We start from the raw sequence: 27,413 nt of genomic DNA on the forward strand, positions 1-27,413 counted from the left end.
CACGCCCCATTGTAACAGCTAAAAACCTACTGTTTTCTCCACGCCCCATTGTAACAGCTAAAACCTACTGTTTTCTCCATGCCCCATTGTAACAGCTACTGTTTTCTCCACGCCCCATTGTGACAGCTAAAAACCTACTGTTTTCTCCACGCCCCATTGTAACAGCTAAAAACCTACTGTTTTATCCACGCCCCACTGTAACAGCTAAAAACCTACTGTTTTCTCCACGCCCCATTGTAACAGCTACTGTTTTCTCCACGCCCCGTTGTAACAGCTACTGTTTTCTCCACGCCCCATTGTAACAGCTACTGTTTTCTCCACGCCCCATTGTAACAGCTACTGTTTTCTCCACGCCCCAGTGTAGCTCCCCAGTTAGTTGCTATTGAGACTAACATGTCTGAGCTGTCTCAGTAGCTCTATCACAGACACCTCCCAGTAACCTCCCTGTGACCTCCCTGTGACCTTGAGTCTCATCTCCAGATCATTACTCCCTCTGGCCTCTCTCACTACCCTCACAGGACTTCTGATTGGTCAAGGAAATGAGCTCAGAAATCGCATTGGCCGTGGACAACGGTGTGAGGTGCCCCAGCTGCTTTGTCCTCAGTCAGAATAATGTGATCGCCTCTTTAAGACACCTGGAAGTCATTTAGGAGCTATATCGGTAACCAAAAGTGCCAGCATAGATACAGAATCAGACTAAGCCTCAATGCATCCCCTTAGCCTTGATTGAGGGATAGATCACACTGTTGATTATAGCTGAAGAAATCCAGTCCAAAAGACAAGTCCTTGCTGGTATGTTTCCTGATCCAGCATGTTGCTGACTAGCATGTTCTGCTCTGCGCAAGGACCATTCATTCAGGTACTGTATCACTGAGTTATAGACTGCAGTTTATAGGCTGAGCATGCAGTACGTGCTTGATTAGCTTAGGTCTGTGAGATAACAGAGATAAAACTAACTGAATATTTCCGTACTGTCCGCTGAGCTCAGCATTGTTAGATCTCTCTGTCATTGATTACCCAATGCTCTTGTTTACATCTGGGCTACACACACGCACACACACATGCACGAGAACGCATGCACACACGCAAGCACTTGAACACACACACACACACACACACTCACACAAAACACAACACGTTATAAATGACAATATTTTACAATCTGTATGGGGATTAGATTAGTATATAAAAGGCTGACATTCGAGAAGAATATGATTCTTTTAAGATGTAATCAAAGTATGATATGGAATCAGCTGAATGGCAATAACCTCTGGGGGAGGTCAGTCCAAGGCCAGAAAGAGTCACATAAGGATATTGGGTCTTAATTTGATCACTCTGTTGCAAGACATTTTAAACTTGTCGTGTATTTGAGGTTTAAAAAAGCTTCTGAATTTTGAGATTTCCACTTTGAAATTTCAGACTTGATTTTCCCTCACATAAAATGTATCAACCCCTACAGAAATGTCCATTACTCATAATCCACAAAACAATTCAAATGTTCTGTTGCTGCAGGATTATTTTCCTGCTGTAGTAAACTGGCTCAAATTAAGATCCTACATCTGTAGTTCGCAAACAGAACAGCACCGTTTCTTTCTAATAGTGAACAGGTGAACAGAGGACTGGCTGGCAGAGTGTTCCTCTCTATCAAGGAACAACATGGTGTAACAGACAGATGAACAGAGGACTGGCTGGCAGAGTGCCACAGGGGCAGAAGTGGATGAAAAACATCCAGTAGAACAACAACAGAACTTGTCTTATGACATTGACTCTCTCTGTAACACTGCTGTAGTGGCTACAATACAGAGGATCATTGTTCCTCAGATGCCTCCCCATGCAGCCCTCCCTTACTCCACTCACTCACTCACTCACTCACTCACTCACTCACTCACTCACTCTGTCCCCCCCTCCCTCCCTCCCTCCGTCTCTCCCCCTCTCTCTCTCTCTCTCTCTTTCTCTCTATATCTCTTTCTCTCTCTCTCTCTCCTCCCCTCTCTCTCTCCCTGTCTCTACCCCCTCTTTCCCCCCCTCTCTCTCCCTCTGCCCCTCTCTCTCTCTGCCACTAGTCTAATTAGCTAACAATATCACAACAAAGTAACATTCCCACACCACAAACATAACACGAGGACATGAAGTGATATTGCGCAACATGGCTTCAGTCGGGCGATTTGAACATTTACCGTTGTTTTCTATGGGGATTTTTCAATTCATGCATTTGATTTCAATCCACTTCGTGAATTGGGAACATAATTGACCCAAACCCTGTTGTGTAAAATGACGCCAAAAGTGCAAGATGACAAAACATGAGGTAACCAGGCTAACAACACTATAGCTATGACATAATACAGAACATGTAGTTTGCCTGCGCTATGTTTCTCACAGGATTACACAACATTAACAGCAGCAGCACTGGAGTGTGTGTCAGTCCAGTCTCAGATGGAGTGGGAGGAAGGTTTTATATAACAGAGTCGTCACTAGGCTTCATGTATGAGGATCCATGCTGCTAAAGCTTCTCTGTTTCTGCCTCCCTCAGGACAAGCTCCAATCATACTGTCCTACTTATATAAAACATCAGATGTATTTTGGACCTTCCTACAATGCCTGTCGGTGAATATGAGCACTGAGACCCAAAATAGCACGTTATTTTCACCAGTGAAGAGATAAGTTGAAAGACAAGAGAAACCCCATACGCTGTTCTGTCTCGTAATCACCTATTTTATTAAAGCTTCAAATGAGCTCAGACCAGAGTCAGACATCTGAACATCTTACACGTCTTCGGTGATAATAAACATTAACGGGGCAATCTGGGGTATAAAGCGGCGCCGGGAAGAAATGGCAGCAGTTTTACGGGCGCCCAACCAATTGTGCTCCAAGCCATAAGACTCCTGAACAGGTAACCAAATGGCTACCCGGACTATTTGCATTGTGAGCCCCCCCCCCCCCCCACAAACCCTCTGTTTATCATATATGCATAGTCACTTTAACCATATCTACATGTACATACTACCTCAATCAGCCTGACTAACCGGTGTCTGTATGTAGCCTCGCTACTTTTATAGCCTCGCTACTATATATAGCCTGTCGTTTTACTGTTGTTTTTATTTCCTTACTTACCTATTGTTCACCTAACACCTTTTTTGCACTATTGGTTAGAGCCTGTAAGTAAACACAAGGTTGTATTCAGCATTTTACTGTAAGGTCTACTACACCTGTTGTATTCAGCATTTCACTGTAAGGTCTACTACACATGTTGTATTCAGCATTTCACTGTAAGGTCTACTACACCTGTTGTATTCAGCATTTCACTGTAAGGTCTACTACACCTGTTGTATTCAGCATTTCACTGCAAGGTCTACTACACCTGTTGTATTCAGCATTTCACTGTAAGGTCTACTACACCTGTTGTATTCAGCATTTCACTGTAAGGTCTACTACACCTGTTGTATTCAGCATTTCACTGTAAGGTCTACTACACCTGTTGTATTCAGCATTTCACTGTAAGGTCTACTACACCTGTTGTATTCAGCATTTCACTGTAAGGTCTACTACACCTGTTGTATTCAGCATTTCACTGTAAGGTCTACTACACCTGTTGTATTCAGCATTTCACTGTAAGGTCTACTACACCTGTTGTATTCAGCATTTCACTGTAAGGTCTACTACACCTGTTGTATTCAGCATTTCACTGTAAGGTCTACTACACCTGTTGTATTCAGCATTTCACTGTAAGGTCTACTACACCTGTTGTATTCAGCATTTCACTGTAAGGTCTACTACACCTGTTGTATTCAGCATTTCACTGTAAGGTCTACTACACCTGTTGTATTCGGCGCACGTGACAAATAAACTTTGATTTGATTTGATTTGCAGGTGCTACATCCATTCTTGGAATCATAAATGAATGATATTTACTCATTGATTCTTGAAGAATATAACTTAGAAATGCCTCATGAGCTCAGCTCAATAGTCGTACCCCATCAGAACCCATAATATAAGCTTGTTTTACTCCAATGTTTGTAAGCAAAGTAAATGTAAACAAACACTATATACGTAGCCTCAACATGGTTAAAACTATAATTTTGATATCATGGATAGTCAGTCTCTGCATCCATAACTCTGTCTACTACTCAACACACTTCTTCTACTCAACACACTTCTCAAGTCTTCCCGGGACAAAATAATAATTGATATGTTCACTGTAATCTGTCATACAGTGGGGCAAAAAAGTATTTAGTCAGCCACCAATTGTGCAAGTTCTCCCATTTAAAAAGATGAGAGAGGCCTGTCATTTTCATCATAGGTACACTTCAACTATGACAGACAAAATGAGCAAAACATTTTTTTTTATTAATTTATTTGCAAATAATGGTGGAAAATAAGTATTTGGTCACCTACAAACAAGCAAGATTTCTGGCTCTCACAGACTTGTAACTTCTTCTTTAAGAGGCTCCTCTGTCCTCCACTCGTTACCTGTATTAATGGCACCTGTTTGAACTTGTTATCAGTATAAAAGACGCCTGTCCACAACCTCAAGCAGTCACACTCCAAACGCCACTATGGCCAAGACCAAAGAGCTGTCAAAGGACACCAGAAACAAAATTGTAGACCTGCACCAGGCTGGGAAGACTGAATCTGCAATAGGTAAGCAGCTTGGTTTGAAGAAATCAACTGTCGGAGCAAGTATTAGGAAATGGAAGACATACAAGACCACTGATAATCTCCCTCGATCTGGGGCTCCACGCAAGATCTCACCACGTGGGGTCAAAATGATCACAAGAACAGTGAGCAAAAATCCCAGAACCACACGGGGGGACCTAGTGAATGACCTGCAGAGAGCTGGGACCAAAGTAACAAAGCCTACCATCAGTAACACACTACGCCGCCAGGGACTCAAATCCTGCAGTGCCAGACGTGTCCCCCTGCTTAAGCCAGTACATGTCCAGGCCCGTCTGAAGTTTATTAGAGAGCATTTGGATGATCCAGAAGAAGATTGGGAGAATGTCATATGGTCAGATGAAACCAAAATATAACTTTTTGGTAAAAACTCAACTCGTTGTGTTTGGAGGACAAAGAATGCCGAGTTACATCCAAAGAACACCATACCTACTGTGAAGCATGGGGGTGGAAACATCATGCTTTGGGGCTGTTTTTCTGCAAAGGGACCAGGACGACTGATCCGTGTAAAGGAAAGAATGAATGGGGCCATGTATCGTGAGATTTTGAGTGAAAACCTCCTTCCATCAGCAAGGGCATTGAAGATGAAACGTGGCTGGGTCTTTCAGCATGACAATGACACCAAACACACCGCCTGGGCAACGAAGGAGTGGCTTCGTAAGAAGCATTTCAAGGTCCTGGACTGGCCTAGCCAGTCTCCAGATCTCAACCCCATAGAACATCTTTGGAGGGAGTTGAAAGTCTGTGTTGCCCAGCAACAGCCCCAAAACATCACTGCTCTAGAGGAGATCTGCATGGAGGAATGGGCCAAAATACCAGCAACAGTGTGTGAAAACCTTGTGAAGACTTACAGAAAACGTTTGACCTCTGTCATTGCCAACAAAGGGTATATAACAAAGTATTGAGATACACTTTTGTTATTGACCAAATACTTATTTCCACCATAATTTGCAAATTCATTAAAAATCCTACAATGTGATGTAATTTTCTCATTTTGTCTGTCATAGTTGAAGTGTAGCTATGATGAAAATTACAGGCCTCTCTCATCTTTTTAAGTGGGAGAACTTGCACAATTGGTGGCTGACTAAATACTTTTTTGCCCCACTGTAGGTCATTACAGCATTGTAAACCTCCATGTGTCCTAATGATTTTACCCTAACATCGTACCATTCCCTCTACATTTTGTACCAGATATTGTGCCTGAAATGGTATTGAGACTTTACATATTGGTTTAGAGAATTCGGCATAGAACCCACATACACTAAGTGTACAAAACATTAGGAAAACCTGGTCTTTCCATGACATAGACTGATCAGGTGAATCCAGGTGAAAGCTATGCTCCTTTTGATGTCACCTGTTAAATCTCTATCAGTGTAGATGAAGTGGAGGAGACAGGTTAAAGACAATTGAGATGTGTATGACAGAGGATTTAAGTGCCTTTGAACGGGGTACAATAGTAGGTGCAAGGCTCTCCGGTTTGAATGTGTCAAGAATTGCAACGCTGCTGGGTTTTTCACGCTCAACTGTTTCCCGTGTGTATCAAGAATGGTCCACCACCCAAAGGACATCCAGCCAACTTGGCACAACTGTGGGAAGTGTTGGATTTAACTTGGGCCAGCATCACTGTGGAATGCTTTTGACACATTGTAGACTCCATGCCCTGATGAATTGAGGCTCCTTCTGAGGGCAAAAGGGGGTGCAACTCAATATTAGGAAGGTGTTCCTAATGTTGTACACTCAGTGTAGCTAGAAAAGAGTGATGAATATGCCTTTGAAGCTGTGCTGCAGTGGGTTCACAGGGCCAGGTACAGGTACTTCAGAGCAAGACTCAAAGGGCCTTTAATCTGAGAGGAGACAGCAAAGAACAGAGAGTGTGCTTCCCAAATGCCACCCCTTTTCCTCTGTGATGCACTACTTTTAACCAGGGCCCATAGAGCTCTGGTCAAAAGTAGTGCACTATATATGGAATAGGGCAACATTTTGTGACTCACAGAGAGGATTCATGGTGGCACTAACTCTTTTATCCTCTCTCTGCAGCTGCCAAATGTAACACCCACACCGTGGTCCCATGTCTGACTACTAGACAGACATGAAAGTGACACTCCCCTCTGTTGGCCGATGTTGGTAACTGCAGCCCTTATCAGATCTAATGGTCAATTCAGCACATTTGATTTCAACAATAATAATAATAATAATAATAATAATAATAATAATACAAGTACCTCCTTTTTTGATTTCATAAATATTGGTATTTGTCCATTTCTGTTGCATATACCTTTTCCATCAAGTTAGATACAATTGAATGGTTTTGGGTAGAGTAAAAATAGCAAGGATATTCCCTCACAGATGAATGCTTTTAGCACGGCACAAGGTGTTAGTTATGTGCAAAGACATTGCAAAGACTTTGCTATGGCAGGTTTGCATGAATCCGACCCTATGACACTTGAGAATGATTCCCTCTGCTGGAGGGTACCCATACTGTACAAGTATACAAAGAGATTTATGAAAGAGATTTAAAGGGATTGAGTGAGAGGATGCACTTACAGGAAAACAATGAGATGAACACCTATAGGTTTATAATACAGGTAAATTTGACTGAAGTAAGATGTAGGGAATCCTTTCATGAAACTGCATTGTTGTTATTGTCACTCTGAATACACAACGACTACAGAAAACAAATACATAGCTACAAATGCATTTATGGTGCACGCAGGGAAATGAAACAACGCAGAGAATCCCAGACATGATCAACACTTACACATCACAGACAATCATCTATCCATGAGTTACAGGTCCCCTAAATAACAGTGACTCGCCATTGATTTGTTGGTGTGGACTAGAAGATGGGGTGAGAATCAATGCTTTCATACACTATTTATAGATGTCTAAAAACACTTCTATAAAGTAGCTACTTGCAGGAATCCATTTTACCATTCCTGTCATATTATGATGCTGGATACGGTACTGTGCATTGCATGCTGGGTAGCAGGCCCTATGCAGGCTGGGTAGTGGTAGTAGTGTCAGAGCTGGCATGTGGTACAATACATTGGGCTGTGCAGGCTCAGGCCCACCAGACCCATGCCTGGTTTTTGCATTGTCAGCCACCTCTGTGTATAAAACACTGTGTGATTTCAGCCATCCCTGGCACCAACCTGGTCTCAGAGCATTTTGTGTTATTCTGCATGTAAATCCGAGACGCTCCATTTAGTATGATATGTTACGTTTTGTATGGTATGTATTCATTTATGGATGTCCATCATTCATTTCGTATGATGCGTTATGAATTACAATTCGTATTAGATGTTACAAATGTGCAGAACGTAGAATATGTTACGAATTCTCAAAATGTACAATATGTTACAAATTTGCTAAATGTATAATATGTTACGAATTCTAGTAAGGTGGCTAACATTAGCTAGGTTAGGGTTAAGGGTTAATGCTAGGTTTAAGTTTGGGTTAGCTATCCATGAGGAGATTTGAACTCGCAACCTTTGGGTTGCTAGATGTTCATGTTATACGCCCATCTGTACACCCCAACCAACCACGCACGCATGCTACTTTCGTTTTTGCCGTAGCCCTTTCCTGCAGTCAAATGACCCAGTTGTCTCAGGGGTGGAATGTTATTAACATTTTTCATAATTAATGAACAGACAAAGATCCTGTGTTTCTATGTTTCTATGTCAAACATTATTATTATTATTTCATTCTTCTGTGGTGTATATAAAGTGTAATATTGGAACTCAAACTCAAAATGTAATACATTTCAACTCTATATGTGACATGGTACAGGTGTCTTCTTTTTTAAAGCCCATAACCATGTGTGTGAAGTGTGTGAAGTGGATACTTTTGCTTCAAAGTAGATTTGTTTAAGACGACCAAGAAACACTCTGTGTGACCCAGATGTCGCCCACGGCAGTAAATTAAGTAACCATCTGTATTATGTAACCATACCAAACGTAACATATCATACTAACGTTCCAGATTTACATTTACTACGTTACGTCTAGTCTATGAGACCAGGCTGCTGGCACAGGCTCATCAGGCTGCCACCTCAGCACAATACCCTCCACTGACATTGCTGTGGATCCTTATTGGCAAATCCCCCTGAATCATCACTGGGGTTTACTGACCCATTGTTCAGACTTTTTAGCCCACATGCCCATTGACCACCACCTGCACCCACCTCTTACCCCACCCCAAACAGACTCCCCAGCTCCCCCCTGCCTCCCAATCCAAATAACCTCTGTGTATTGATGTTAGGAATCATCGGGTGGCTTCATGACAAAATACAAAAGAGTGAAACAGTATTATTGTTGTATCTCTTCCTGAATGTTCCTCGTAAGAGTTGGCTGGTGGGCGAACAGCGGCAGGGTCAAATTTCAATTGGTCGCGTGTGGTCACACGAGGGCACATCAGGACACAAACACTGTACACAAGATTCAGTTGACCTCATATGACCGAGGGATGTCACCATGACTACACACTTACTGTATTACACAGTCTGGTTGTTCTCAAAAACATCTCACCAAATACCAGCCTGGTCTCATAGACTAGATGTAAGATAGTAAATGCAAATCCAGGACACTATAATGAATGATATGTTAAGTTTGGTATGGTGACTTAAGACATGGTTAGTTAAGGCAAAAACAAAAGTAGAGTGGTTGGATCGGCGTATAACTCGCATTGCAACTACATTGGAACCTTACCTTAATACTTTTAGCTAACCCTTCCCCTAACCCTAACCTTCCCCTAACCCTAACCCTAACCCTTCCCCTAACCCTAAACCTAACCCTAACCTGGGGCGGCAGGTAGACTAGTGGTTAGAGCATTGGACTAGTAACCGAAAGGCTGCAAGATCGAATCTCTGAGCTGACAAGGTAAAAATCTGTCATTCTGCCCCTGAACAAGGCAGTTAACCCACTGTTCCTAGCTGTCATTGAAAATAAGAATTTGTTCTTAACTGACTTGCCCAGTTAAATAAATAAATTTAACCTAACTCTTATCCTTATCCCTAACACCTAGCGTAGCTAATATTAGCCACCTAGCTACTTAACTAGAATTTGTTAATATAATACGCTTTGAAATTTCACAACATATATGTACATTTTGCAAATTTGTAACCTATTGTATGTTTAGCAAATTTGTTGCATATAATACAAATTGTAATATGTAACATATCATACGAAATGACTGATGGCCATCCACAAATGAATACATACCATACGAAACCTAACATATCACACTAACTGGAGTGTCTCAGATTTACGTACAGCATAATATAAAATGCTCTGAGACCAGTTTGCAAATACCGTGTTTGTATTTGACTTTATCATTTTTTCCCCAACAATGTATTATTCGACATTGTTATTTTCTAATGAGGTCCTGATCAATTTATTTAATTTATATTCTATTGAAGTTGTTTTTTTTTTGGGGGGGGGGGGGGGGGGGGGTCAGCTCATTTGGTATGCCAATCAATGGTCTTGATGCACTCCTTCTAGTCTAAACAATGCAGAAATTATAATTCATGCTGGATTTGTAAGTGTTGAGACTCTATTGAGTAGATACGATGGGAGGGGCAATGTGTCCCCAAAAGGCTTGCTGGAACACTCTTCTACTGTGGGAACTTACCTCAAGCGCTATGATGATGTCACACAATGGGGAAAATGTATCTACAGTGTGCTATATGGTACCATCTACAGTGTGCTATATGGTACCATCTACAGTGTGTTATATGGTACCATCTACAGTGTGTTATATGGTACCATCCATCTACAGTGTGCTATATGGTACCATCTACAGTGTGATATATGGTACCATCTACAGTGTGCTATATGGTACCATCTACAGTGTGTTATATGGTACCATCCATCTACAGTGTGCTATATGGTACCATCTACAGTGTGTTATATTGTACCATCCATCTACAGTGTGTTATATGGTACCATCCATCTACAGTGTGTTATATGGTACCATCCATCTACAGTGTGATATATGGTACCATCTACAGTGTGTTGTATGGTACCATCTACAGTGTGATATATGGTACCATCCATCTACAGTGTGATATATGGTACCATCTACAGTGTGTTGTATGGTACCATCTACAGTGTGATATATGGTACCATCTACAGTGTGATATATGGTACCATCTACAGTGTGTTATATGGTACCATCTACAGTGTGATATATGGTACCATCTACAGTGTGCTATATGGTACCATCTACAGTGTGTTGTATGGTACCATCTACAGTGTGTTATATGGTACCATCTACAGTGTGTTATATGGTACCATCTACAGTGTGATATATGGTACCATCTACAGTGTGTTATATGGTACCATCTACAGTGTGTTATATGGTACCATCCATCTACAGTGTGTTATATGGTATCATCTACAGTGTGTTGTATGGTACCATCTACAGTGTGATATATGGTACCATCTACAGTGTGTTATATGGTACCATCCATCTACAGTGTGCTATATGGTACCATCTACAGTGTGTTATATTGTACCATCCATCTACAGTGTGATATATGGTACCATCCATCTACAGTGTGTTATATGGTACCATCTACAGTGTGTTATATGGTACCATCCATCTACAGTGTGATATATGGTACCATCCATCTACAGTGTGATATATGGTACCATCTACAGTGTGTTATATTGTACCATCCATCTACAGTGTGATATATGGTACCATCTACAGTGTGCTATATGGTACCATCTACAGTGTGTTATATGGTACCATCTACAGTGTGCTATATGGTACCTTCCATCTACAGTGCGTTATATGGTACCATCTACAGTGTGTTATATGGTACCATCTACAGTGTGTTATATGGTACCATCTACAGTGTGTTATATGGTACCATCTACAGTGTGTTATATGGTACCATCTACAGTGTGCTATATGGTACCTTCCATCTACAGTGTGTTATATGGTACCATCTACAGTGTGTTATATGGTACCATCTACAGTGTGTTATATGGTACCTTCCATCTACAGTGTGATATATGGTACCTTCCATCTACAGTGTGATATATGGTACCATCTACAGTGTGATATATGGTACCATCTACAGTGTGTTATATGGTACCTTCCATCTACAGTGTGTTATATGGTACGATCCATCTACAGTGTGCTATATGGTACCATCTACAGTGTGTTATATGGTACCATCTACAGTGTGATATATGGTACCATCTACAGTGTGCTATATGGTACCATCTACAGTGTGTTATATGGTACCATCTACAGTGTGATATATGGTACCATCTACAGTGTGCTATATGGTACCATCTACAGTGTGTTATATGGTATCATCTACAGTGTGATATATGGTACCATCCATCTACAGTGTGCTATATGGTACCATCTACAGTGTGTTATATGGTACCATCTACAGTGTGTTATATGGTACCATCTACAGTGTGTTATATGGTACCAGCCATCTACAGTGTGTTATATGGTACCATCTACAGTGTGTTATATGGTACAATCTACAGTGTGTTATATGGTACCATCTACAGTGTGCTATATGGTACCATCTACAGTGTGTTATATGGTACCAGCCATCTACAGTGTGTTATATGGTACCATCCATCTACAGTGTGTTATATGGTACCATCTACAGTGTGTTATATGGTACAATCTACAGTGTGTTATATGGTACCATCCATCTACAGTGTGCTATATGGTACCATCTACAGTGTGTTATATTGTACCATCCATCTACAGTGTGTTATATGGTACCATCTACAGTGTGTTATATGGTACCATCCATCTACAGTGTGCTATATGGTACCATCTACAGTGTGTTATATTGTACCATCCATCTACAGTGTGTTATATGGTACCATCCATCTACAGTGTGCTATATGGTCCCATCTACAGTGTGTTATATGGTACCATCCATCTACAGTGTGTTATATGGTACCATCCATCTACAGTGTGCTATATGGTCCCATCTACAGTGTGTTATATGGTACCATCCATCTACAGTGTGCTATATGGTACCATCCATCTACAGTGTGTTATATGGTACCATCCATCTACAGTGTGCTATATGGTACCATCTACAGTGTGTTATATGGTACCATCTACAGTGTGATATATGGTACCATCTACAGTGTGTTATATGGTACCATCTACAGTGTGTTATATGGTACCATCTACAGTATGTTATATGGTACCATCTACAGTGTGATATATGGTACCATCTACAGTGTGTTATATGGTACCATCTACAGTGTGTTATATGGTACCATCTACAGTGTGATATATGGTACCATCTACAGTGTGTTATATGGTACCATCTACAGTGTGTTATATGGTACCATCCATCTACAGTGTGTTATATGGTACCATCTACAGTGTGCTATATGGTACCATCTACAGTGTGTTATATGGTACCATCTACAGTGTGTTATATGGTACCATCCATCTACAGTGTGTTATATGGTACCATCTACAGTGTGCTATATGGTACCATCTACAGTGTGTTATATGGTACCATCTACAGTGTGTTATATGGTACCATCCATCTACAGTGTGTTGTATGGTACCATCTACAGTGTGCTATATGGTACCATCCATCTACAGTGTGTTGTATGGTACCATCTACAGTGTGTTATATGGTAACATCCATCTACAGTGTGTTGTATGGTACCATCTACAGTGTGTTGTATGGTACCATCTACAGTGTGTTATATGGTACCATCTACAGTGTGTTATATGGTACCATCCATCTACAGTGTGTTGTATGGTCCCATCTACAGTGTGTTATATGGTACCATCTACAGTGTGTTGTATGGTACCATCCATCTACAGTGTGTTATATGGTCCCATCTACAGTGTGATATATGGTACCATCCATCTACAGTGTGTTATATGGTACCATCTACAGTGTGTTATATGGTACCATCTACAGTGTGATATATGGTACCATCCATCTACAGTGTGTTGTATGGTCCCATCTACAGTGTGATATATGGTACCATCCATCTACAGTGTGTTATATGGTACCATCTCCAGTGTGTTATATGGTACCATCTACAGTGTGATATATGGTACCATCCATCTACAGTGTGTTATATGGTACCATCTACAGTGTGTTATATGGTACCATCCATCTACAGTGTGTTGTATGGTACCATCCATCTACAGTGTGTTATATGGTACCATCCATCTACAGTGTGTTGTATGGTACCATCTACAGTGTGTTGTATGGTACCATCTACAGTGTGTTATATGGTACCATCCATCTACAGTGTGTTATATGGTACAATCCATCTACAGTGTGTTGTATGGTACCATCTACAGTGTGTTGTATGGTACCATCTACAGTGTGTTATATGGTACCATCCATCTACAGTGTGTTATATGGTACCATCCATCTACAGTGTGTTATATGGTACCATCCATCTACAGTGTGTTATATGGTACCATCTACAGTGTGTTGTATGGTACCATCTACAGTGTGTTGTATGGTACCATCTACAGTGTGTTGTATGGTACCATCTACAGTGTGCTATATGGTACCATCCATCTACAGTGTGTTGTATGGTACCATCTACAGTGTGTTGTATGGTACCATCTACAGTGTGTTATATGGTACCATCCATCTACAGTGTGTTATATGGTACCATCCATCTACAGTGTGTTATATGGTACCATCCATCTACAGTGTGCTAAATGGTACCATCTACAGTGTGTTATATGGTACCATCTACAGTGTGTTATATGGTACCATCCATCTACAGTGTGTTATATGGTACCATCTACAGTGTGCTATATGGTACCATCTACAGTGTGTTATATGGTACCATCTACAGTGTGTTATATGGTACCATCCATCTACAGTGTGTTGTATGGTACCATCTACAGTGTGTTATATGGTACCATCCATCTACAGTGTGTTGTATGGTACCATCTACAGTGTGCTATATGGTACCATCCATCTACAGTGTGTTGTATGGTACCATCTACAGTGTGTTATATGGTACCATCCATCTACAGTGTGTTGTATGGTACCATCTACAGTGTGTTGTATGGTACCATCTACAGTGTGTTATATGGTACCATCTACAGTGTGTTATATGGTACCATCCATCTACAGTGTGTTGTATGGTCCCATCTACAGTGTGTTATATGGTACCATCTACAGTGTGTTGTATGGTACCATCCATCTACAGTGTGTTATATGGTCCCATCTACAGTGTGATATATGGTACCATCCATCTACAGTGTGTTATATGGTACCATCTACAGTGTGTTATATGGTACCATCTACAGTGTGATATATGGTACCATCCATCTACAGTGTGTTGTATGGTCCCATCTACAGTGTGATATATGGTACCATCCATCTACAGTGTGTTATATGGTACCATCTACAGTGTGTTATATGGTACCATCTACAGTGTGATATATGGTACCATCCATCTACAGTGTGTTATATGGTACCATCTACAGTGTGTTATATGGTACCATCCATCTACAGTGTGTTGTATGGTACCATCTACAGTGTGCTATATGGTACCATCCATCTACAGTGTGTTGTATGGTACCATCTACAGTGTGTTGTATGGTACCATCTACAGTGTGCTATATGGTACCATCCATCTACAGTGTGTTGTATGGTACCATCTACAGTGTGTTATATGGTACCATCCATCTACAGTGTGTTGTATGGTACCATCCATCTACAGTGTGTTATATGGTACCATCCATCTACAGTGTGTTGTATGGTACCATCTACAGTGTGTTGTATGGTACCATCTACAGTGTGTTATATGGTACCATCCATCTACAGTGTTTTATATGGTACCATCCATCTACAGTGTGTTGTATGGTACCATCTACAGTGTGTTGTATGGTACCATCTACAGTGTGTTATATGGTACCATCCATCTACAGTGTGTTATATGGTACCATCCATCTACAGTGTGTTATATGGTACCATCCATCTACAGTGTGTTATATGGTACCATCTACAGTGTGTTGTATGGTACCATCTACAGTGTGTTGTATGGTACCATCTACAGTGTGTTGTATGGTACCATCTACAGTGTGCTATATGGTACCATCCATCTACAGTGTGTTGTATGGTACCATCTACAGTGTGTTGTATGGTACCATCTACAGTGTGTTATATGGTACCATCCATCTACAGTGTGTTATATGGTACCATCCATCTACAGTGTGTTATATGGTACCATCCATCTACAGTGTGTTATATGGTACCATCTACAGTGTGTTATATGGTACCATCCATCTACAGTGTGTTATATGGTCCCATCTACAGTGTGTTATATGGTACCATCCATCTACAGTGTGTTATATGGTACCATCCATCTACAGTGTGTTATATGGTACCATCTACAGTGTGTTATATGGTACCATCCATCTACAGTGTGTTATATGGTACCATCCATCTACAGTGTGTTATATGGTACCATCTACAGTGTGTTATATGGTACCATCTACAGTGTGCTATATGGTACCATCTACAGTGTGTTATATGGTACCATCTACAGTGTGTTATATGGTACCATCTACAGTGTGTTATATGGTACCATCTACAGTGTGTTATATGGTACCATCTACAGTGTGTTATATGGTCCCATCTACAGTGTGCTATATGGTACCATCTACAGTGTGTTATATGGTACCATCTACAGTGTGCTATATGGTACCATCTACAGTGTGTTATATGGTACCATCCATCTACAGTGTGTTATATGGTACCATCTACAGTGTGTTATATGGTAACATCCATCTACAGTGTGTTATATGGTACCATCTACAGTGTGCTATATGGTACCATCTACAGTGTGTTATATGGTACCATCCATCTACAGTGTGTTATATGGTATCATCCATCTACAGTGTGTTATATGGTACCATCTACAGTGTGTTATATGGTACCATCTACAGTGTGTTATATGGTACCATCTACAGTGTGCTATATGGTACCATCTACAGTGTGTTATATGATACCATCTACAGTGTGTTATATGGTACCATCCATCTACAGTGTGCTATATGGTACCATCTACAGTGTGCTATATGGTACCATCTACAGTGTGTTATATGGTACCATCCATCTACAGTGTGTTATATGGTACCATCTACAGTGTGTTATATGGTACCATCTACAGTGTGTTATATGGTACCATCTACAGTGTGCTATATGGTACCATCTACAGTGTGTTATATGGTACCATCTACAGTGTGTTATATGGTACCATCCATCTACAGTGTGTTATATGGTACCATCTACAGTGTGTTGTATGGTACCATCTACAGTGTGCTATATGGTACCATCTACAGTGTGTTGTATGGTACCATCTACAGTGTGATATATGGTACCATCTACAGTGTGATATATGGTACCATCTACAGTGTGATATATGGTACCATCTACAGTGTGATATATGGTACCATCTACAGTGTGCTATATGGTACCATCTACAGTGTGATATATGGTACCATCTACAGTGTGATATATGGTACCATCTACAGTGTGCTATATGGTACCATCTACAGTGTGTTATATGGTACCATCTACAGTGTGCTATATGGTACCATCTACAGTGTGATATATGGTACCATCTACAGTGTGTTGTATGGTACCATCTACAGTGTGTTATATGGTACCATCTACAGTGTGTTATATGGTACCATCTACAGTGTGCTATATGGTACCATCTACAGTGTGTTATATGGTACCATCTACAGTGTGATATATGGTACCATCTACAGTGTGCTATATGGTACCATCTACAGTGTGTTATATGGTACCATCTACAGTGTGATATATGGTACCATCTACAGTGTGATATATGGTACCATCTACAGTGTGTTATATGGTACCTTCCATCTACAGTGTGCTATATGGTACCTTCCATCTACAGTGTGATATATGGTACCATCTACAGTGTGATATATGGTACCATCTACAGTGTGATATATGGTACCATCTACAGTGTGCTATATGGTACCATCTACAGTGTGTTATATGGTACCATCTACAGTGTGATATATGGTACCATCTACAGTGTGTTATATGGTACCATCTACAGTGTGCTATATGGTACCATCTACAGTGTGTTATATGGTATCATCTACAGTGTGATATATGGTACCATCCATCTACAGTGTGCTATATGGTACCATCTACAGTGTGTTATATGGTACCATCTACAGTGTGTTATATGGTACCAGCCATCTACAGTGTGTTATATGGTACCATCTACAGTGTGTTATATGGTACAATCTACAGTGTGTTATATGGTACCATCCATCTACAGTGTGCTATATGGTACCATCTACAGTGTGTTATATGGTACCAGCCATCTACAGTGTGTTATATGGTACCATCTACATTGTGTTATATGGTACCATCTACAGTGTGTTATATGGTACCATCCATCTACAGTGTGCTATATGGTACCATCCATCTACAGTGTGTTATATGGTACCATCCATCTACAGTGTGCTATATGGTACCATCTACAGTGTGTTATATGGTACCATCTACAGTGTGATATATGGTCCCATCTACAGTGTGTTGTATGGTACCATCTACAGTGTGATATATGGTCCCATCTACAGTGTGTTGTATGGTACCATCTACAGTGTGATATATGGTACCATCTACAGTGTGTTATATGGTACCATCTACAGTGTGTTATATGGTACCATCCATCTACAGTGTGCTATATGGTACCATCTACAGTGTGTTATATGGTACCATCTACAGTGTGCTATATGGTACCATCTACAGTGTGTTGTATGGTACCATCTACAGTGTGATATATGGTACCATCTACAGTGTGTTATATGGTACCATCTACAGTGTGTTATATTGTACCATCCATCTACAGTGTGTTATATGGTACTATCTACAGTGTGTTATATGGTACCATCCATCTACAGTGTGTTATATGGTACCATCTACAGTGTGTTATATGGTACCATCTACAGTGTGTTATATGGTACCATCTACAGTGTGTTATATTGTACCATCCATCTACAGTGTGTTATATGGTACCATCTACAGTGTGTTATATGGTACCATCTACAGTGTGTTATATTGTACCATCCATCTACAGTGTGATATATGGTACCATCTACAGTGTGATATATGGTACCATCTACAGTGTGTTATATGGTACCATCTACAGTGTGTTATATTGTACCATCCATCTACAGTGTGTTATATGGTACCATCCATCTACAGTGTGTTATATGGTACCATCCATCTACAGTGTGATATATGGTACCATCTACAGTGTGTTATATTGTACCATCCATCTACAGTGTGTTATATGGTACCATCTACAGTGTGTTATATGGTACCATCCATCTACAGTGTGTTATATGGTACCATCTACAGTGTGTTATATGGTACCATCCATCTACAGTGTGATATATGGTACCATCTACAGTGTGTTATATGGTACCATCTACAGTGTGTTATATGGTACCATCTACAGTGTGTTATATGGTACCATCCATCTACAGTGTGCTATATGGTACCATCTACAGTGTGTTATATTGTACCATCCATCTACAGTGTGTTATATGGTACCATCTACAGTGTGTTATATTGTACCATCCATCTACAGTGTGTTATATGGTACCATCCATCTACAGTGTGCTATATGGTACCATCTACAGTGTGTTATATTGTACCATCCATCTACAGTGTGTTATATGGTACCATCCATCTACAGTGTGTTATATGGTACCATCCATCTACAGTGTGCTATATGGTACCATCCATCTACAGTGTGTTATATGGTACCATCTACAGTGTGTTATATTGTACCATCCATCTACAGTGTGCTATATGGTCCCATCTACAGTGTGTTATATGGTACCATCTACAGTGTGTTATATTGTACCATCCATCTACAGTGTGTTATATGGTACCATCCATCTACAGTGTGCTATATGGTACCATCCATCTACAGTGTGCTATATGGTACCATCCATCTACAGTGTGCTATATGGTACCATCCATCTACAGTGTGCTATATGGTACCATCCATCTACAGTGTGCTATATGGTACCATCCATCTACAGTGTGCTATATGGTACCATCTACAGTGTGTTATATGGTACCATCCATCTACAGTGTGTTATATGGTCCCATCTACAGTGTGTTATATGGTACCATCCACAGTGTGCTATATGGTACCATCCATCTACAGTGTGTTATATGGTACCATCTACAGTGTGTTATATGGTACCATCTACAGTGTGTTATATGGTACCATCCATCTACAGTGTGTTATATGGTACCATCTACAGTGTGTTATATGGTACCATCTACAGTGTGTTATATGGTACCATCTACAGTGTGTTATATGGTACCATCTACAGTGTGTTATATGGTACCATCTACAGTGTGTTATATGGTACCATCTACAGTGTGCTATATGGTACCATCTACAGTGTGTTATATGGTACCATCCATCTACAGTGTGTTATATGGTACCATCCATCTACAGTGTGCTATATGGTACCATCTACAGTGTGTTATATTGTATCATCCATCTACAGTGTGCTATATGGTACCATCCATCTACAGTGTGCTATATGGTACCATCTACAGTGTGTTATATGGTACCATCTACAGTGTGCTATATGGTACCATCTACAGTGTGCTATATGGTACCATCCATCTACAGTGTGTTATATGGTCCCATCTACAGTGTGTTATATGGTACCATCCACAGTGTGTTGTATGGTCCCATCTACAGTGTGTTATATGGTACCATCTACAGTGTGTTGTATGGTCCCATCTACAGTGTGTTATATGGTACCATCCATCTACAGTGTGTTATATGGTACCATCTACAGTGTGATATATGGTACCATCTACAGTGTGCTATATGGTCCCATCTACAGTGTGTTATATGGTACCATCCATCTACAGTGTGTTATATGGTACCATCTACAGTGTGTTATATGGTATCATCTACAGTGTGTTATATGGTACCATCCATCTACAGTGTGCTATATGGTACCATCCACAGTGTGTTATATGGTACCATCTACAGTGTGATATATGGTACCATCTACAGTGTGTTATATGGTACCATCTACAGTGTGTTATATTGTACCATCCATCTACAGTGTGCTATATGGTACCATCTACAGTGTGTTATATGGTACCATCTACAGTGTGTTATATGGTACCATCTACAGTGTGTTATATGGTACCATCTACAGTGTGTTATATTGTACCATCCATCTACAGTGTGCTATATGGTACCATCTACAGTGTGCTATATGGTACCATCTACAGTGTGTTATATTGTACCATCCATCTACAGTGTGCTATATGGTACCATCTACAGTGTGCTATATGGTACCATCTACAGTGTGTTATATTGTACCATCCATCTACAGTGTGATATATGGTACCATCCATCTACAGTGTGTTATATGGTACCATCTACAGTGTGTTATATGGTACCATCCATCTACAGTGTGTTATATGGTACCATCTACAGTGTGCTATATGGTACCATCTACAGTGTGTTATATGGTACCATCTACAGTGTGTTATATGGTACCATCCATCTACAGTGTGTTATATGGTACCATCCACAGTGTGATATATGGTACCATCTACAGTGTGATATATGGTACCATCCATCTACAGTGTGTTATATGGTACCATCCATCTACAGTGTGTTATATAGTACCATCCATCTACAGTGTGTTATATGGTACCATCTACAGTGTGCTATATGGTACCATCTACAGTGTGTTATATGGTACCATCTACAGTGTGTTATATGGTACCATCCATCTACAGTGTGCTATATGGTACCATCCATCTACAGTGTGTTATATGGTACCATCTACAGTGTGTTATATTGTACCATCCATCTACAGTGTGTTATATGGTACCATCTACAGTGTGTTATATTGTACCATCCATCTACAGTGTGCTATATGGTACCATCTACAGTGTGTTATATGGTACCATCCATCTACAGTGTGCTATATGGTACCATCTACAGTGTGTTATATGGTACCATCCATCTACAGTGTGCTATATGGTACCATCTACAGTGTGCTATATGGTACCATCTATATGGACCGGTGCCATTGATGGCCCTACAGAGCCCCACATGCAATCAAGACATATCAAGAGAAAAGGAAGTAGAGAGGAAAAGAGAGGAAGTAAAAAGTCAGATGCCTTCTGATTGGCTGTTGAGCATAACAATGTCTTTATTTGATCACCCTGTTGCAGGAAATTAAAAACCTGTAGTGTATTTGAGTTTTGAAAAAGGCTTCTGAAGTTTGTAATTTCCACTTGATTTTCCCTTACAAAAATTATAATCCACATAATAATGAACATTTCCTGTTGCTGCAGGATCATTTTCCTGCTGTAGCAACCTGGCTCAAATTAAGATCCTACATCTGTATGACAAGGATGGTCTAAAAGTCCTGGGACGCGGCGGAGGGAGCCCACGTTGGCCTGCATGCCCCCCCACTCTGTGTGGCGTCTGTACTCGCCCCTCTCCAGCAGGTGCTGGCGCCCCCTGTAGTTGGGATGTTCGTAGAAGACCCAGGCGCCGTCCAGCACATTGGCAGAGTGCACCTCGGGGTGGCGGAAACGCTCAGACAGGTTGGGGCTGTCCTCACTGAACTCAATCATCTGACCGGCAAAGTCAGGGCGCTCGTACACGCGGATCCTGTGCATGCCAGTGGTCTACAACACAGTGGAGCACAGTTCCAAACTTCATCTGAACAATATCCCCAGGGATCAATCAGCTGTGTCATTATACCTGGGATATCAGTGTCCTCATACGGGACACCAACATCAGGTTTACAACAGATCAAAACACCACTGTGGTGTTAGAATGAAAATGGATGCACTATAATAATTACATTTGGTGTGTGTGTGTGTGTGTGTGTGTGTGTGTGTGTGTGTGTGTGTGTGTGTGTGTGTGTGTGTGTGTGTGTGTGTGTGTGTGTGTGGTTTGCATGCGTGCACGGATGCGTGTGTGCATGCATGTCTGTGTAGATCCCTGAATGAGTAATCAACATGTACCACTACCACGCACAAATCACCTCACAGTGGCTTGACTTACATGTCTGATAATCCGGCAGGACCTGATAGTGTCGTTGTAGCCCATCCAGCGCTGGTAGTCGGGGTACTCTCCCCTGGTCAGGATGTACTGAGAGCCCATGTAGTTGGGCCTCTCATAGACCACCCAGGCACCACTCTCCACCCTGATGGAGTTGCAGCGGCTGAAATGAGAGCTCAGTTCGGGGCAGTCGCCGCTGCACTCATAGTGGAGGCCCTGGAAGTTCCGGTCCTCATAGAAGAAGATCTGCACAAAGGATTGTTGTCTTTTTAAAAACGGTTACTTTAAAAAAAAAAGAGGAAGGAACACACACACACACACACACACACACAGCCACCTATAGTACCTTCCCCTGCATGCGGTCCATGTTTGGATTATTCTTTTTAATACTATTCTACACACAATAAAAAATATCCCTCTAGACATATACGGTAATGTAAGGACTCTGCCCTGGGGGAGTTATATATATGTATGACATGGAAACGCATGGCCGGTGGAATCATTGTCATTCAAATGCGCACCACTATTAACTAGGGCACAACAGCTGATGCTGTGTTTGTTTTAAAACACCACGGCTTCATGCCAAGTTTAATGATCTGTTGTGTCGACGCTGACCTTTTGATCCCACGGCGCCTGATTCCAGAATCTTTTTAATTTATCCAATAAAATTGTTGCCAGCGGCGAGCAGCAGTTCCTAGAACAAAGCTATTAGTCTGAATACACTGTAGTCTCTGATAGGTCCAGTTTGCTAATTCCTGTCTGTAACACTTTACCTAAAGCCAGCTGCTATAATGCCTTATGATGTAGTTATAATACATTGTAAGACTTGTCTGAGCATGTATGATCCCATAATAATCATCTCATTATGACCCTCACCAAATACCAGTCATTTTGAGTCAGCTAAAATGTTGATACATAGAGAAACACAACATATTATAAGCCTTGTCAAAGACATTATAACAGCTCATATCCAGTACATGCTTATGACAAGTTATAAAGCACATACCGACATGCTTTACCTTTCTGTTGAATCGGTAGGTGCACTGTGACCAACTACCAGCATACAGTCTTTCTACAGATCATCAAATCAAATGTATTTATATAGCCCTTCGTACATCAGCTGATATCTCAAAGTGCTGTACAGAAACCCAGCCTAAAACCCCAAACAGCAAGCAATGCAGGTGAAGAAGCACGGTGGTTAGGAAAAACTCCCTAGAAAGGCCAAAACCTAGGAAGAAACCTAGAGAGGAACCAGGCTCTGAGGGGTGGCCAGTCCTCTTCTGGCTGTGCCGGGTGGAGATTCTAGATGAGTTCCTCTGCAGAACTATAGCACAGGGAAACAGTTATAGGCCCATCCCGGACCCTTTCCTGCATTACAAATCCTAGATAGGTATAAAAGTGCATCGCCTTATTTCTATTGACTTATACAGTTTTATTTCTGCACGTCTTTAGGTCGGTGAGGTAAAACCGTAGGATTGTGTGTTGTGAAATTCACTCCATAAAAAAAAAAAAAAATGTACTGTATATATATATATATATATATATATATATATATAAATAATAGTACCAGTCATTAGTTTGGACACACCTGCTCATTCAAGGGTTTTTCTTTATTTTGACTATTTTCTACATTGTAGAATAATAGTGAAGACATTACAACTATAAAATAACACATAAGGAATCATGTAGTAACCAAAAAAGCGTTAAATAAATATTTTTGATTTTAGACTCGTCAAAGTAGCCACCCTTTGCCTTGAAGACAGCTTTACACACTCTTGGCATTCTCTCAACCAGCTTCACCAGGAATGCTTTTCCAAAAGACTTGAAGGATTTCCCACATATTCTGAACACTTGTTGGCTGCTTTTCCTTTACTCTGGGGTCCAACTCATCCCAAACCATTTCAATTGGGATGAGGTTGGGTAATTGTGGAGGCCAGGTCATCTGATGCAGCAATCCATCTCTCTCTCTCCTCTAGCCCTCACACAGCCTGGAGGTGTGTTGGGTCAATGTTCCAAATGATAGTCCCACTAAGCCCAAACCAGATGGGATTTCATATCACTGCAGAATGCTGTGGTAGCCATGCTGGTTAAGTATGCCTTGAATTCTAAATAAATCACAGACAGTGTCACCAGCAAAGCACCCCCACACCATCACACCTCCTCCTCCATGCTTCACGGTGGGAACCACACAGGTGGAGATCATCCGTTCACCTTCACTGCGTCTCACAAAGACACGTTGGTTGGAACCAAAAATAAACAAATTTGACTTATCAGACCAAAGGACAGATTTCCACCGATCTAATGTCCATTGCTCGTGTTTCTTGGCCCAAGCAAGTCTCTTCTTATTATTGGTGTCCTTTAGTTGTGGTTTCTTTACAGCAATTCGACCATTAAGGCCTGATTCACACAGTCTCCTCTGAACAGTTGATGTTGAGATATGTATGTTGCTTGAACTCTGTGACACATTTATTTGGGCTGCAATTTCTGAGGCTGATAACTCGAATGAACTTATCCTCAGCAGCAGAGGTAACTCTGGGTCTTCCTTTCCTGTGGCGGTCCTCATGAGATCCAGTTTCATCATAGCAGAGGTAACTCTGGGTCTTCCTTTCCTGTGGCGGTCCTCATGAGAGCCAGTTTCATCATAGCAGAGGTAACTCTGGGTCTTCCTTTCCTGTGGCGGTCCTCATGAGATCCAGTTTCATCATAGCAGAGGTAACTCTGGGTCTTCCTTTCCTGTGGCGGTCCTCATGAGATCCAGTTTCATCATAGCAGAGGTAACTCTGGGTCTTCCTTTCCTGTGCTGGCCTCATGAGATCCAGTTTCATCATAGCAGAGGTAACTCTGGGTCTTCCTTTCCTGTGGCGGTCCTCATGAGATCCAGTTTCATCATAGCAGAGGTAACTCTGGGTCTTCCTTTCCTGTGGTGGTCCTCATGAGAGCCAGTTTCATCATAGCAGAGGTAACTCTGGGTCTTCCTTTCCTGTGCTGGCCTCATGAGAGCCAGTTTCATCATAGCAGAGGGAACTCTGGGTCTTCCTTTCCTGTGGCGGTCCTCATGAGAGCCAGTTTCATCATAGCAGAGGTAACTCTGGGTCTTCCTTTCCTGTGGCGGTCCTCATGAGATCCAGTTTCATCATAGCAGAGGTAACTCTGGGTCTTCCTTTCCTGTGGTGGTCCTCATGAGATCCAGTTTCATCATAGCAGAGGTAACTCTGGGTCTTCCTTTCCTGTGGCGGTCCTCATGAGATCCAGTTTCATCATAGCAGAGGTAACTCTGGGTCTTCCTTTCCTGTGGCGGTCCTCAGGAGATCCAGTTTCATCATAGCAGAGGTAACTCTGGGTCTTCCTTTCCTGTGGCGGTCCTCATGAGATCCAGTTTCATCATAGGGCTTGATGGTTTTTCTGACTGTACTTGAAGAACCTTTGAAAGTTCTTGAAATGTTCCAGATTGACAGACCTTCATGTCTTAAAGTAATGATGGACTGTAGTTTCTCTTTGCTTATTTGATCTGTTTTTTCCATAATATGGACTTGGTCTTTTACCAAATAGGGCTATCTTCCGTATACACTCCCCTGCCTTGTCACAGCACAACTGATTGGCTCAAATGCATTAAGAAGGAAAGAAATTCCACAAATGAACTTTTGGCAAGGCACACCTGTTAATTGAAATGCATTCCAGGTGACTACCTCATGAAGCTGGTTGAGAGAATGCCAAGAGTGTGCAAAGCTGTCATCAAGACAAAGGGTGGCTACTTTGAAGAATCTTACATATAAAATATATTTTAATTTGTTTTAAATTTTTTTGGTTTCTATATGATTCCATGTGTTATTTCATAGTTTTGATGTCTTCACTATTACTCTACAATGTAGAAAATAGTAAAAATAAAGAAAAACCCTGAAATGAGTACATATGTCCAAACTTTTGACTGGGACTATATATATATATATATATATATATTAATAATAATTCACTCCATGGTTTCATGCCTGACATGAAAACAGGAGACTACTTAGGTATAATGTACAGTATATTTTGTGGTGTTGAGAGTGCAGTTGTAGACGTCAGAATGAATTGGACATTTGGGCAATGTCAGCTATTTCAATCAGCAATGTCTTCTTTCTTTATAAAATAAATAAATACATGTAAGTCTACTTCTTTTGGGGGGGGGGGAGTATTCAGACCCCTTGACTTTTCCCACATTTTGTTACATTTCAGCCTTATTGTCACGTTGTATAAATGATTGGAGACAGGCGCAGGAATACGTAATGAGGGTTTTTAATACTCCACCCAAAAATACAACATGCCATGAAAGGTACGGGGACGAAGCCCAAAACAAACACGCATACAAAACACAGAGATGTACCCAAACAAAAGGGCGAGGTAAAACCTCTAATAAATATACGGGACGAGACCCACAACACACCACACGGGGTGAGATCCGTAATAACAAGTGCACAATGCACGCAGCACGAAATCCGAAATAACAAAGCACAGGTTCTCACAAACCAACAAACATGGGAACAATAACCGCTCAAGACAATGATGAACAGAGGGCACGTATACACACATACTAATCAGGGGGAATGGGAACCAGGTCTGTGTAATGAGATAAGACAG

The 27,413-nt window shown here is 41.1% G+C and overlaps 1 protein-coding gene across 1 annotated transcript; it reads right to left on the reverse strand.

Annotated features, from left to right (window-relative positions):
• Positions 1-6,464: 6,464 nt before the first annotated feature.
• Positions 6,465-23,163, reverse strand: LOC118965340 (gamma-crystallin S-1-like). Its single transcript, XM_036984402.1, has 4 exons — positions 23,143-23,163; positions 22,800-23,042; positions 22,124-22,417; positions 6,465-6,515 (listed from the first exon to the last, which is right to left on the reverse strand). Exons 1-4 carry the CDS (start codon positions 23,161-23,163, stop codon positions 6,465-6,467), a joined length of 609 nt encoding a protein of 202 aa, XP_036840297.1.
• Between the last annotated feature and the right edge of the window lie 4,250 nt (positions 23,164-27,413).

This window comes from Oncorhynchus mykiss, chromosome 7 (genome assembly GCF_013265735.2).
Source record: "Oncorhynchus mykiss isolate Arlee chromosome 7, USDA_OmykA_1.1, whole genome shotgun sequence".
NCBI classification, from domain to species: domain Eukaryota; kingdom Metazoa; phylum Chordata; class Actinopteri; order Salmoniformes; family Salmonidae; genus Oncorhynchus; species Oncorhynchus mykiss.